At 46.9% G+C, this 14,188-nt stretch overlaps 5 protein-coding genes across 5 annotated transcripts; all 5 read left to right on the forward strand.

Moving 5' to 3' along the window:
• The first annotated feature begins 4,236 nt into the window (after positions 1–4,236).
• On the forward strand, positions 4,237–7,106 carry F4817DRAFT_71778 (ApbA-domain-containing protein). The gene is made up of 3 exons (XM_049307810.1): positions 4,237–4,539; positions 4,598–5,030; positions 5,083–7,106. Exons 1-3 carry the CDS (start codon positions 4,344–4,346, stop codon positions 6,755–6,757), a joined length of 2,304 nt encoding a protein of 767 aa, XP_049160082.1. The 5' UTR covers positions 4,237–4,343; the 3' UTR covers positions 6,758–7,106.
• A 1,046-nt stretch (positions 7,107–8,152) lies between these two features.
• F4817DRAFT_334729 (DASH complex subunit Hsk3 like-domain-containing protein) lies at positions 8,153–9,277 on the forward strand. The gene is made up of 3 exons (XM_049302931.1): positions 8,153–8,532; positions 8,587–8,708; positions 8,831–9,277. Exons 1-3 carry the CDS (start codon positions 8,407–8,409, stop codon positions 8,901–8,903), a joined length of 321 nt encoding a protein of 106 aa, XP_049160083.1. The 5' UTR covers positions 8,153–8,406; the 3' UTR covers positions 8,904–9,277.
• Positions 9,278–9,731: 454 nt separating this feature from the next.
• Positions 9,732–10,820, forward strand: F4817DRAFT_334730 (NAD(P)-binding protein). Its single transcript, XM_049302932.1, has 2 exons — positions 9,732–10,260; positions 10,364–10,820. The coding sequence occupies exons 1-2, from the start codon at positions 9,806–9,808 to the stop codon at positions 10,653–10,655; spliced, it is 747 nt and encodes a 248-aa protein (XP_049160084.1). The 5' UTR covers positions 9,732–9,805; the 3' UTR covers positions 10,656–10,820.
• A 650-nt stretch (positions 10,821–11,470) lies between these two features.
• On the forward strand, positions 11,471–12,231 carry F4817DRAFT_364507 (RTA1-domain-containing protein; the record flags this gene model as incomplete). The annotated part of the gene is made up of 3 exons (XM_049306759.1): positions 11,471–11,655; positions 11,723–11,985; positions 12,073–12,231. Exons 1-3 carry the CDS (start codon positions 11,565–11,567, stop codon positions 12,229–12,231), a joined length of 513 nt encoding a protein of 170 aa, XP_049160085.1. The 5' UTR covers positions 11,471–11,564.
• A 394-nt stretch (positions 12,232–12,625) lies between these two features.
• F4817DRAFT_334731 (uncharacterized protein) lies at positions 12,626–14,008 on the forward strand. Its single transcript, XM_049302933.1, has 2 exons — positions 12,626–12,737; positions 12,789–14,008. Exons 1-2 carry the CDS (start codon positions 12,672–12,674, stop codon positions 13,896–13,898), a joined length of 1,176 nt encoding a protein of 391 aa, XP_049160086.1. The 5' UTR covers positions 12,626–12,671; the 3' UTR covers positions 13,899–14,008.
• The last annotated feature ends 180 nt before the right edge of the window (positions 14,009–14,188 follow it).

Raw genomic sequence — 14,188 nt, forward strand, 5'->3', positions numbered from 1 at the left:
ACGTTTACCTAGCAAGTCCTAGGCTTGTACTCCATGAGAAGTATCTGTAAATTTCACATTGCAATTGGACATACATACGCGATATGCCCTTGTATATATAGAGGTATAATAATCGTGTGTAACATGACAGCAATATAGAAAATACCATCCAGCATCTCAACTCGTAAAGACATCCCACTTATTGAGACGACAAGAACGGGTACTTTTCATCACATATTACGTCATTACCGCAACGATACTTGTTTGGACCGGATTCAGCCGTCAGGAGAAACTTTATTTACAGTGCCGGTAACTGCTAGCAACTGGGTGGTTTCGACTACGTCAATTTAGTACAGTACGGCTAGACTTAAAGGGGGTTAATGAGGTAATCTTTTACAAATGAAGGAAGGGAGTCGCGGTATCATTATCAAACTAGCTGACAAAGGTTAGGTACGCGTTATTTTGGGCTTTATTTTTGCGGGTGCTGTGAGATTTCGATTGTATGTAACGTCTATCACTTACCGTCAGATCGGTAGGGGTTTATATCATTAGAAGTGCATCATCATGTATACCTCATGAGTTGGATGATCGTTGCTGCCATGCTGTTTACACTACAAAGAGCTCTTTTGCAATGGTGTAAGCTCGAGACCGAAGAACCAAGATGAAATGCGATGCCAACAATTCCGTACTTTAATTTCCGTTTTCAAGTTTTTGAGTCCTGCCTACCCCTGCTTCTACTGCGAATTGCGCCTCCTAGCCGCTGAAAGGAATCACTCCCTGCAAGTATTCAATTAGCAGCATGTAATTAATTTATACCGCTGATAGGTTTTGGCTGTTGTAGTATATATATTAAATACTTTTACATAAACAACTTTACTTTAACATAAACATGTAAATGTTACCATGTAAAACGGCTTCGTTAATTTGTTACTTGACTTGCAAATATTTGCTGTATAAAAAGGCTTTATTTTATTAACCAATGTGTATAATGCCTGTGTTGACGTGCAAACTTAAAATATACAATGTTGTTGACTTTAATCAATAAAATTATGGAACGGAATGACTTATCGAGATTATGGACGGTAGGATGGGTCAGATCGCATGGATTAACGGCTGCATGTGAGAAGCAGTGTGGATTATACCTAATTTGGAAGAACTTGCCTTTACGTATCTGTGGGTTATCTTATCCTCTGGTTTATTCCGTACCAATTATAGCTCGTTGATTCGTTATGTATATTTTGATGTTCTCGATGCTGCATATACATATGTAGGTGCAGAGTCTTACAGTTTCGCTCTCGATTAGAGTTTGTTGCTCATGGGGCATTTTTTAAGGCTGAGCTTTATTCGGTTGGTATTATGAGTTACATAGGCAGTAAACAATTGCTTAGACTAGACAAGCATCTTGTCTCTCAACAGCCATCAGCCATCGAAACTGGTCTTATTCGAAAACGCTGTGTCTTGTCCACATACAACATACACTAATACTCAACACGCGAGCGGTGTCTCATCGGAAATAAGCAGAATTGTAACTAAAGTGCATATTCGAAGTTCCCCGTATATACTCAGCCCAGCTTGAAAATTTGCGTCCTGTGCGCATCGAGACGAGCGCGTGTCAATATATAGTTCGGTCATCATGACAGAATACGAAGACCAACCCAGCAAGTCATCTGCAGTCAAAAGGAGAGCACCCCACGATACATATGCATGGTCATGTACATATTGTAAGGTAGGTACATACCTTACAATTTGTATGTAGGTAGTCTTTGCACGAATCCCTCCGTACAGTATGAAGACGGAGTGGACGCTAATAGATTGCACAGCCTCATTGTTCCAAGTATTGATATGTCCCACACATACCAGCAACGTTCGATATTGCCATCCGATGGCTGTTAGCTATGTAAGGTCGGGCACATCCTCATTCTAGAATGATAGCACGCGCAGTGATCACAGCGCCTCTTACTCCTTTTGCAGACCTGATTACCTAGCATTGGTGCACCAATAACTGCAGTGATGGGGGTTGACCTATATACATGCTACATGTATGTAAAATTTGTTGAATTAAAAGCCGTGTATGTATTCTGGGTACAGATAAGCATCAGACGCTTGCCGTTGTTTTGTCTCTTCTTTAGTTTTGATTCTTTGTAGTTAATTGAAAGACGATTCGATTTTAATATAGATTTAATGTTTGATACTTGCCGTACATACCTGCATCTAAATAGAAGGAACAATTCTATTATGCCTGTTAGGTTAGGTACATGTGATAGGTATATACATGTAAACATGGAATGAATGGCGCGTGTATCTGTACCTTACAATCTAATCTAGACATACCTGTGGATGGCAGGAAGGACAAGCCTCGCACAGTGCGTGCAAGTAAGGTACACATATGTATTGATTATTCGTTTTGAATATACAGGCCTGTAATCCGTACTTACCCTCGCTATCGGAAGCCCGAGAAGAAGTCCGCCACGTCGGCTTGTCATTGGCTTCTCGTACCTTTCGGTTTTGATTCAATGTTTTTGTTTTTTTTTCCTTCAGGCTTCAAACCCATCACAAAACAAAAAAAAGAAAAGGGACTGATTACTGTATTAGTCCAGCTTAATCCCAATTTTCTCAGACATCCCGAATTTCTATCACTTCATTGGAACTCAAATTGGCATCATTGACATTGGTCTTAAGCTTGTTCAACCAATCTGGTAGATCTCGAAATTCTTTTATCTCCTATACTCATCGAGGTGGGTAAGAACATTAGTTCTTTTCTTGGAAAAGCGGTCCCAAGTTGCTAGGGAGCTTACTACCTAGGGAGTTTAGTGCTGGCTCCGTGAAGCCGCCAACACCGACCGACCGACCGTTTCCACAACCTTGCGAAGCTTTTGCTTACCTAATACAGTAGACTACCAGCACTACATCTAGTTCTAGGTAGCATCACCTTACCTAAGGTACGTGTAGGTACTACATATGTACCTAAAAGTCCTTATGCACATACGTAACGCTGCTGTCAACCCTCTATCCACTTACACGCCCCGTACACGTACATCCCGGTCTGTCATGGGTGGCACTTACACATAACAACCAGTTTAGATAGCTGGCCTAGCCCAGTTTCGACTTTGTCCACCCTCCCGAATCAACGCTACTTGCGCTACGCCCCTCCCGCAGCCCTTCTACCGGTCCGTCTAGTGTACCTGTTAGGCAACTTTCTGGCTTCTTACTGGGTACCCTTCGTTGCCTTCGGTCTCTTCCTTGACTTTTCTGCCCTGGTTTTTTCCTATTCACTCTTCCCAAATCGTCTACGCTATCCTCTCTCTATTCTTGCTGGACACGCACCTCGCATCGGCATCCCGCCGTTCGTCCAACCATCATTCGACTACACCCAACTCTCCACAAAGGGGCCCGCTAGAGTCGTTGCGTCCGTTCGTTACCTAATTTTTCTTCCAGTTTCTTGATGTTCTCGAGAAGCTAAACCTCCATAATCTCTTCCCCCCCCCACTAAGTCCTACGTTTGACCGTCCATTCCGACCCGCTCCTCGTCCTGTTCCTGTCCTCACCATCCCACGACCTGTGCTTAGGTCGTTACGCTCGTTATTGTTCGATATCTGGCTTTCTTGGGCATTTTACTTACCGTTGTGGATCGGGATCTCTGGAAAGAAAAAAAAAGAAAAAAGAAATAGGGTAAATCCTGCGAGCCTACCGTGTGAAGACTAGGGTTAAATTAGACGCTATCGAATCGTTGTGTATCAGTCTAGCGGCCGCTTCGAATGGACCAGTGAGTCGCCAAACGACAAGCCCGATCTGCGCCAATACATTCACTTCCCGCCGCCAAATCCTCAGCTGATAACCGAAACGGAAAAGGCTGTAGAGTCGTCAGTGTTGTAAATTGGGAAGATAAAAAGAAGCCGGTTTTCAGGAACGTGAGACAGCTATTGCGAGCCGTTGTACCCACGTTGTGACTGGGTTCGTAGTTGTAATACAATACAAGGCTACCTTGGCTCGTCCCGACACCATCGTGAGTACGCCCGCACGATACACAGGCACAGGGACATAAGGAAATTCAGAGGGTAGTATAACCCGCTAGTCCGCTGAGTCTCCATTATGGCTCCAGTAGCGCCGCGCCTCAAGATCCTCTCAGGTTCGTCGATTTCCAATTCTGTAACCTACATCCCCAACTTGACCTCACATTACCTGGTGAAGAATATTTCTGTTTTTCTTGGTACCACTGTCACCGGAAGAAGCGGAAAACCTCCCGCCCCTTTGCTTTCGTTTGTGTCTTGTTCCTTCAATTGTCTATTACGCTCGTTCTCCCTCCCACACTACTTCGAGGGCAAGGCGCGCTGGCATACGCCTAGAGCCGCTTGCGACATCTCGCCATGGCTGACAGTGAGCTAATGAGAATATGTTCAGTGGGTGGAAATGCTGTCTCTGCTTTCCTATCCTGGAGGCTTCAGGCTACCAATGCGTGCGACGTAACGCTCGTTTGGAAGTCAGGCTACGAGAGCGTCAGCCAATATGGTATCTCTTTCAAGTCTGGGTCATTTGGTAACGAGCGGTTCAAACCTCGACGTGGTAAGTATAATCGCATTATTCTCTGGAAGCTGGCTGCCCGGCTAACGTACCTGTTTAGTTGTCCGAACACCGGAGGAGGCCATACATAATAAAGAGGGCGCATTCGACTATGTTATCCTTTGTATCAAGGCCCTCCCGGATGTTTACGACCTCGCCTCGGTAATTGACGCCGTCGTCACTCCTCAGCATACCTGTATTCTTGTCAATACAACACACACCCTCGGAGTCGAAGCTGCTCTTGAGGAGAGGTTCCCAACAAATGTCGTCTTGTCGCTCGTTTCGAATGCCGAATTGACCCAGTTGGGATCAAGCGAATTTGAGCATAGTGGTTCAACTGAGATCTGGGTTGGTCCAGCAAATAAGAATGGCAGCATTCCCGCAGCAATACAAGATGACATGGCACAAGCACTCGCTCTGACTTTGAGCTCAGGCCGCGTCGACTGTAAGGTTTCTAGTAACATAAGACAGCAGCAATTTGAACGAGTTATTGGGTAGGTCGCTAATATCCAGTCAAACTTGCTTACCTTTTGCTAAATGTATTAGCCCTATTGCTTTCCATCCGGCCAGCGTCATTTTCGAGACACCTTCCCATACGGCTCTTTTAGAAAAAACTGGCGTGAGGCAACTAATTTCCGATGTAATTGACGAGCTCATTGCTCTTGCTACCGCGCAAGGGTGTACGCTCGATGCTAAATTCAAGGAAAACACCATTAAGGAACAGTGTGAACTTTCGGATAACCCAAGTATAATGTGGCAGGATTATATGGCTAGGCGGCCTATGGAAGTCGAGACATTCCTCGGCTCGCCAATCAAATTGGCTCAAAGCTCAGGAGTGAAGTTACCACGGATTGAGACGCTCTACGCTATTTTCCACAACCTGAACATCGTCAACCAGTCCAGACCTAAGGAGATTAATGGACTACCAGCTGCTTCTGGTTCGCCAACCGGTGCATCACCGATGCCTCGCATGTCTTCGAGCCAACCGCTTCGTCCTGCTGTCAATGGCCCCCCGAACGGGAACGGTATGCCGATGCCCAGGTCTAGACCTAGGAACTCGTCTAATCTTAGTGGACCGCCCCCGGGGATGCGCCGACCTGCTCCGCCTATGAACGGCGGCCCTCCAAATGGACACAGACCTCCTATGAACGGCGCACCGAACGGCCATCCTCAATCACGGCAGCCGTCGAGACGTGGTTCCTTTGACGACACCGATCTTGGAGAGTTTAGCCACTTGGTTGTCTACGAGGATTCGGCTGATGCTGGTGATGGATACAATGCTGACACTTCAGATATCACTCTTCGTGAAAGGGAGCTCCAATTACGACAGCGTGAGCTGGCACTAAAGGAACAGGAAATGCGTATGCGACGCGGTGGTCCACCACCGGCTGGCGGTAGAAGGCGCGCTGCTCCTCCTGTTCGTAGTGGAGGCGGCATATACGACGATGAGGACGAGGAGGACGATTATTTTGATCCGAACTCAGGTCCCCCTGCCCCCATGATTGACCCTGACAATTTCGATATGATGAGCGTCACATCTAGGAAAAATCGCAGTAGGCCTGCTCCGAACCAAAGCGAAATGCGAATGAACCCCGAGGGTCCTGGGGGAGGAGCACCGTCCCGTGGAAGTAGATGGAGACCGGCATTTGGTAGAAATCGTTCTAGTCAAATCATGAATGCTGTGCCGGGTCTCCATGACAATATTCTTGACGATCCGCTGATGAACTTCACGTCGAACCGGTATGGTAATGTCGATCGGGGACAGATGCAGGCGGGATCCAGAGCCAACTCTTTAACGGCGACGCATTTACATGATTTTCAAAACGGATCCAACGGGATGAGCGGACCGTTTCCTAGACGTGCTAGCCAGTCTCCAGGGAACCCGTATAGCCCTTCGATTCGAGGCGGCAATGGACGCCCTTCACCTCCCAACGGGTTTGGAGGACCTGGTCCTAATGGACGCCCGTCGCCTCCAGACGGTGTGCGCCAGCCAGTCCCTAGGTATCCTCCCGGTCAAGGGAACATGGTTGCGCCACAACAAGTTGAACAACATGTCGGGGTGAGCTCTCTCCAACCACCAATTACGAAGACCACAAGAAGTCTGACCGGCAGTGCGAGTGCTAGCGCGGAGAGTGGTGAATCGACAAATCTAGGTTCTGAACAATCCGCTCACAGCAGTCAAAGTAGTCTCGGACCCCGACCTCCCATTGGAGTCCGCTGAACACCTCGAGTACGATGATACACAGCCGATCTTAGGCTAGTAGGCGGGCCTTCGTGCCTTGCTATTGTCGACACATTGCGATTTTTTTTTTCGGGTTAATTTGCACGCTTGCCCGATAGTTTTGTAGGTAGGTAAGCTGCTGTTCCCACGGCGGCATTGGGGTTGTCGAGTTCGTCTCATTCAGATCATGGCGCATTCGATAAGGTTAGATGGAATTGGCTTGGATTACAACATAACGATGCACACATAATTCTATTCGTCTCGGCAGGGGGAAAATCACGTACATAAGCATTTTTGGAAGGTCGAAGCAGTGGCTATTCATCTTCGGTAATATTGCATTGGGATGCGGGGTCTGTCACCTTTCGGAACACATATATTTCTATCCATTTTCCTCTCTACGCAATGACTTCCCAGCCTTCACTCGCCGACCCGATGCCCAGCGTCTTTACGCCTGTCACCACAACGTTTTAGCTCATTCCGGAAGTGTTGATAACCTAGAAGACACCCCTCGGAGAAAAGCTTGGAAGGTGTACGGTGGACATTGGCTGGGTAAAAAAGACATAATGGAAATGCATATAAAACTCCCGTCTGCTGTCTTCGAGCGCTCATCCGCTTGGCCTTGATATATCGTGGCTCGACTAATCTAATCCCTTTGACGACGCGCAATTAAGACCGACGACCTTAGTCGATTATCCTATATGGGCGGTCGTTCAAGTCACTGGGGAGGGATACTGGTGCAGTTCGGGTCGGGAGAAGAAGGCGTTGGTATTATGACCATACATTACACAAAGGACTTGCTCTCTCTTTTATTTGTCGGTTTCTGTCTGGATTTTAATATTGTAAAGACTGGCAAGGCGCGGGCCTGGAAATGGGACAGGCCTCGGAGTTGTCAGTGAAGATGAGAAAGAAATAGTGAAGGTCAAGAAGGTCGTGTCAAGAATTAGATAAGGGCCATCGTAATGTGATGCGACTCTTAGGAGCTAGGCTTAATCAACAAGGACCGATTATTCGCGACATTGCAAATTCGAAAAGTCGAAAAGTCAATAGCGACGTGGAGTGGACTTAATTCATAAGACCATAATTCTAATTATTCTAGTGTTAAATATAAAATCCTAGTGAATGACGTCGTCAAGCAGGCCTACTATATACATGTAGTATATACATTATACCTAAATGTTACTGTCGTACTTTTCTGTGATATGCAGCAAAACCAGGATATGTAGGGCTACAGCTCTTTTAGCTCAGGGGTCCGCTATCACCGTAACGTCGGGATCGCATGGGCATGGACCACTTTTATGAGCTCTGAAAATAGCAGCGCCACAAGACACCCCGCACAACTTTAAATCACGCGTAACCAGACGCGTTATTTGATGTGGGGGGGAAAGGGGGGGGGGGGGGCAATAGAGACAAAGTTGACTTCGTTGCAGGTGCGGTCTATTATTTGATGACAAACATATAGACTTTCTACCTACATACATATGTACCTAGGTAGATAACCTATCTTTATCAGGTACTTGACATATGTACCTTGATTCCTTAACGTGTGGTTTGTTTATAGAATCGCCTCTCTCCTAATTACCCCCACCCACTTTTCGCACGAGTTGCTATTTGATCGATGCAAGCAACGCAATATAACAAAAGACGCCAATATGACTTCTAGAGGCGGAAACGCAGATCGCACAATCGTTATGCAAGGCTCAGGGTCCGCGGCGGCGAGACCTTCCATGGCGCCGCAGAGCTCTAGCTCCGGCGGCGTGGTTAAGACGCGGCAATTGGTATGTTATATCGTGATCGTTCTGGAATAAGAGTGCTAATGTAGTGGCGGGCAGACGCATCTCCATTCGCAACTAGCGCAACTCTCGGCAAATTTGGCGGATACGGAGAATCTCCTGCGCATGACGAGCGTACAGGCGGAGGCTATGAGAGGTCTGGGTAGTTGGCACGGTGGGCTGTGAGTCTTCTTTATCTCATTTCTTCTTTTATGTTTTCGCTTCTATTTTTATAGTCAAGGTTCTCGTGAAAAACTTAGCGATGGTGTATGAAGAGGATACTGATTAACTTGGCTAATAATAGGTTCATGGCCGCGAGCAAGGTGCTAGGAGAAGAATCAGTCAAGGAGCAACAGCCCGGAGGGAATCAAAAATAGTACAGTCATCGTGTATCAGTTTAGGCTGATGGATAGTCCGACGCCTTATAGGTCTGCACTTCCTGGGTTTGCATATGCGAGTTACTTCTACAAGTAATGGCTATGTCGCCCTTCGTCGTACCTAGAGATGGAACCTAGGGGCTTACATATAAAGGCTTTCCGTAGCTAGTCTTGGGGGTCTCGACGACACCCTATCCACCTGGTAAGACTGGGTTTTCAACGACGCGAGTATCAAGCTAAATGCCCAGTTGATGGGCATGCTGTTGCAGGCTCAAAAACTTCGCCGAGCAACCCAGCCCCCAGATACATACTAGTTATATCAACTACCTTAGGTATAATTTATGTACTTGATATTTATGAACACTAAGATTGCCATTAGTAATAGTTAATCCCGCCTCACCCTCGGTGTCTAACGTGCTACTATGATTACTATCACCGGTATAAGCAGAGATTGTAGAATTTACATCAAGTCCATAGGAGGTAGCTTGACAGTGATTGTCTACCTCTAGATACGCGGGCCCTAGTTTAAAGAAATGAGAAAACCAAGACGTTTAGGACTCAGCAGGAAGTTGTGTAGCAACCATAGGAATATATGCTCAAATATTTTGCCCTGCAGAGACTCTCCCTAGTGGTAATATAATATCATTATACCTCCTCCGGGTATGATTATACGTCTAATAGTTTGTGAGAGGAGGATGTATTCATTAGAATTAGATTAGAAATACCAATTCGGATTTACAATGCTGTCGGGAACGATTGCTCAGCACGGACGGTATTCTACCCGGGTCGGTGGGTTTGGCGCGTAATATCACCAACTTCATCGGCATAGTTATAAAGAAGCATGCTTGCCTACAAAATCAATGTGGCATCATTCCTCTCAAGTAGACTTACATTAATCCATTATGGCACAGACTATCGTTCTTATTTCGGGTGCGAACCGGGGTCTAGGCGAGGGCCTGGCCAAGCGTTACTTGGCACAGCCGAACCACATCGTAATCGCCGCTAACCGGAACTCGAGGCATCCGACTTCAAAAGCGCTCGCCGATCTGCCTAAGGGGGAGGGGAGCAGCTTAATAGTTGTTAAACTTGACGCCACGGTCGAGCAGGATGCTTTTGACGCTGTTAAGACTCTCCAGGAGTCGCACGGGATCGACCACCTCGATATTGTCATCGCTAACGCCGGCGTCTCGTTCGTCTGGCCGGCTGTCAAAGACGTCAAGATTGACGATCTCCGGGCGCATATCGAACCTAACGTTTATGGCGTTGTAACTCTGTACCAGGCCACGCGCCCACTGCTGCAGAAGGCTTCCCGCGAGCCCATCTTTACACCCATCGGGTCCTCAGCCGGGTTTATAGGGTGAGCTAGTCTTCTTTGCAGAAAGTAGAAATGAACATAAGACTTTGTGTGGATATTATAGTCATGGGATTCTTGGATACTAATTAACACCGGGGGCAAACAGGAAACAACCTCCCATCCCTAACGCGGCGTACGGACCATCGAAGGCAGCGCTGCACTGGTTCACCGTCCGGATCAACGCCGAGGATGACTGGCTCAACGCCTTCGTCACGGGCCCCGGCTGGGTCCAGACCGAACTCGGGAATGCGGGCGCACGCGGCCTAGGGGTTGAGCAGGCCCCGCTAGGAGTCGACGAGTCCTGCGACGGTATGATGCATATGCTCACGGTATCCACGAAAGCAGATCATGGCGGAAAGATGGTGTCGTATAACGGGGAAGTCACCTCGGAGTGGTAAAAACGGGCTATAAGAGTGGGCTATATATGTTCCCGAGTTTGAACCACGGGACTTGAGGATATACCTACCTATCTATCGCCTCTAACCTCTAGATTTATCGCTGTTATGTTGAAGCTAGGAGTACACCGATAAGGTTGAGAAGAATGTGTGTGGTTTAGATCTCGTACAGCTTCGTATTTAAGATATCCCTTCTAGAGGGTTTAGATATCTCTTTGAAACAAGAAGTTTCAGCTCAAATCTCAGACTGCGTTGTTTGCTGTGCTATGCCAATACCATTGCTCTGATATCCTTTCCGCGCAAAGCTCGATTTTTCATTGGCTGGACAGTTCCATAAATTCCATTTTGGGTAGGCCTAAAAGAGTACTACGGCAGGAGGGGGATACATATATAGAGGAAGCCCACGTCTACATATTCCATTGAGAACGTATCCGCGTATAGAACGTCTTTTTATTGGTTGGTTCTTGAATACAGAAATAATACATATGCCCGTATACATGATGGAATAGAAGTTGGTGTAACTAAGCATCGAGAATTAGCATGCGGCAGCGCTGATATAATCTAGATCGCCTTGTAGTCGGGCTCACGTTCTCCATCGTTTAACTGGAATACGCGTATAGCCGTTGCATGAAGGCTCTTACGGGTAGGTAGACGATAATAGTCTTAGAGAAGGGGTTGATTTATATAGAAGCTCCGTTGCTCTGTAAGAACATAATGTTCTCTAGATCTTGTCTTGACTGTATTGAGATGTTCATTGTACACACTTAGCCACACTTAGCAGATGCTAAATATCTAGAAAGCACTCTAGATTCAAGGAACGGTTCTCTAAAGTCCACCATGGCTTAACTCGAACCGTACGTCGGTAACTACTGCCATAGGCAGTACACCCCCTCGCTAGCGGCAGCCATCGCCATGCTTTTCACCGTTATCGCCGGCGTTCACTGCTACCGTTTATGTCAGAGAAAGCTCTGGTTCTGCTTGCCGTTCGTGATCGGAGGTATCAGTAAGTTATAAAGTAAAATTGCTCCATCCTCTACGGGTGAATATCATCTTCTCTAATAGCCGTAAAGTGGAAGTCATAGGTTACTGTGCCCGCGCGGTATCAAACTCTCGAACTGCCGACCTTACTCCTTATCTCATTCAAGAAATGCCGATCTTACTACCGCCCGCCCTCTTTTCCGCATCAGTATACGTGGTACTAGGGCGCATCATCCGAACCGTGCTCTTTATCGTCACAGCTATGACATTCCAGACCAGATATCAAAAGGGCAAAGTAGATGCTTCGGCGCACGACGCTACGGGCTGGAGGGCCAGCATGCTCATGTTGTACAGCGTCAGCGCGCTTATTATGATCCGGAATATCTTTCGAATAATCGAATTCGCTGCAGGTCGGGACGGCTAACTTCTTAGTAACAAATAGACAGTCTACGTCTTCGACTCAGTTTTGATGCTGGTGGTTATGGGTTTCTTCATTGTGCGGTACCCAGATAACCTCCAGCGTTCTGAGGCCTCCCACTGGAAAATTGGGACGGCAATCTTGCGGGGCAAAATCAAGATGAGGCCTCGTCCTCCGACGTGAGGCTCGATGGCCCGAACCATCCGATTTCTAAGTGAAAGGCGATTCTTGGCCTTAGGTCAGTATGGTACGTTTACAGCAGTCCTTCTTCCATCGGTGTTGTTGATATGATAAGTCTCCATGATTTATATATGTCAGATAGAGTATATATCGCATAAATATGTAAATATCTAACTAATATGAATTTAGACATCACTTATAAACTATAGAAATCCTCTTGGAGCTGTATAGATGCCGGGAGAACGAAGTGGGGCTCGCCGGTCACTTACCCCTGACTCGATGGGACTAATAACAGGACTACTACATTGCTCCGCCACAATCTTCACCTTATAAAATCTCTTGCTGCTGGAAACTGCATCGTGGTTATTGGTAATGGGCCAGTATTCACGGCTAACGGATTTTCGAAGTTTGAGAAATTATATAAAAAAATTATAGAGTTAAAGATGCCTCGTCGATCTCATCAAAAATCTCGTGCGGGTTGTCTCGAGTGTAAACGCCGACATATCAAGGTAACCATTTAGCCCTGATCTACATTCTAGTTCTAAACTCTAGGATACCAGTGCGATGAGAACCGGCCGGCATGCGGGAACTGCACAATTAGCTCGAGACAATGCTCGTTTTTATCTTCGCAACCGATCCTTCCCGGCCTCCGACGTCCGGCAAAGTCTACAAGCCCGGGCCTCCTCCGATCTTCATCGAATGCATCGACACTCTCTCAATCGTCTTCTCCTATTAGTTTGAGCTGTGAACCATCGATTATCCAGGATGTTAACATGACGCACATGGAACTCTTTCATCACTGTATCAATAGCAATTTCGACCTACCACCCTCGTCCGAAGACCCTGAAAAGATAGCGTCCCCAGGGATGATTGTTGAAGCTGCCATATCCTCCCCTTTTCTAATGAATGAGATGTTGGCCTTCGCCGCACTTCATCTAGCTCATCTCAAGCCTGCAAAAGCCCAGTTCTACAAACACCATGCGGTCGGTTTGCAAACCCACGCGCTTAGCATGTTCAACCGTGAGATGACGGGTGTCACTAGTGAAAACTGCCTGGAGGTGTTAGTTTTCACTTGGTTCATGACCTTACATACGCTGTGCGATACCACAGACTCGACAGACCCGCATATCTTTTTAGATCAGTTAATTCACTATCTACAGATGCAACGAGGAGTACGCGCCGTCACCGCAGAAGCATGGCATCTAATGCTCGAGTCGAAGATGGGCTTCGTGTTGCATGAGGCTACTAGGATTTTCGAGGAGGCGGGCCCAGGGTCTCATACTACTGAGCTGGAAAACTTTATCCAGCACTCACCGGCATTGGACGCCAACGAGAAGACTGTCTGCAAAGACGCCCTAGATAGGCTCCAATGGTTTCTGAGCAGAGCTGACGATGCGAAGAAAAGCGGTACCTCTCTGGGAACGCCATTCTTGTCCTTAATCTCGTGGCCGGTAATAATCGAAGCCGATTTCCTTCGACTCATATCGGAGAGGAAGCCGGAGGCTCTACTCGTCCTTGCATATTATGCTATACCGTTACACTTCTGTCGAGACGTGTGGATTATAAGAAATGCTGGTCAGTTGCTGGTTCAGAGCATCCGGTTGCACCTAGACCAAAAGTGGCATAGATGGTTAGACTGGCCGGAGGCTATGATGAATACGCTGTCATAATATGTCTATTGAAGACTTTGCAATTTAAGGGCCTTTGGCGTCATGGGCTAGATATGGTATCTTAGAGATGGGTTGGTTGTTAGGACTTAAAAGGGCTTAGGTTGAAAGGGAGGGTCAATAGCAACGTAGATTCTGTATAGGGATAGAGGACGCCTGATCTCTTGAGAGTACCTAGCTATACTAGAGGTCATCGCATCTCAAAGATTGTATATCGTTTATTCATAGTCCGGGATGAATGCACGCGCAAGGGTCGGGCTACCCATGTTCTGGAAGGCATAGATACTTCGTGC

This window comes from Daldinia loculata (genome assembly GCF_022478755.1).
Source record: "Daldinia loculata strain CBS 113971 unplaced genomic scaffold F4817scaffold_18, whole genome shotgun sequence".
Classification (NCBI taxonomy): domain Eukaryota; kingdom Fungi; phylum Ascomycota; class Sordariomycetes; order Xylariales; family Hypoxylaceae; genus Daldinia; species Daldinia loculata.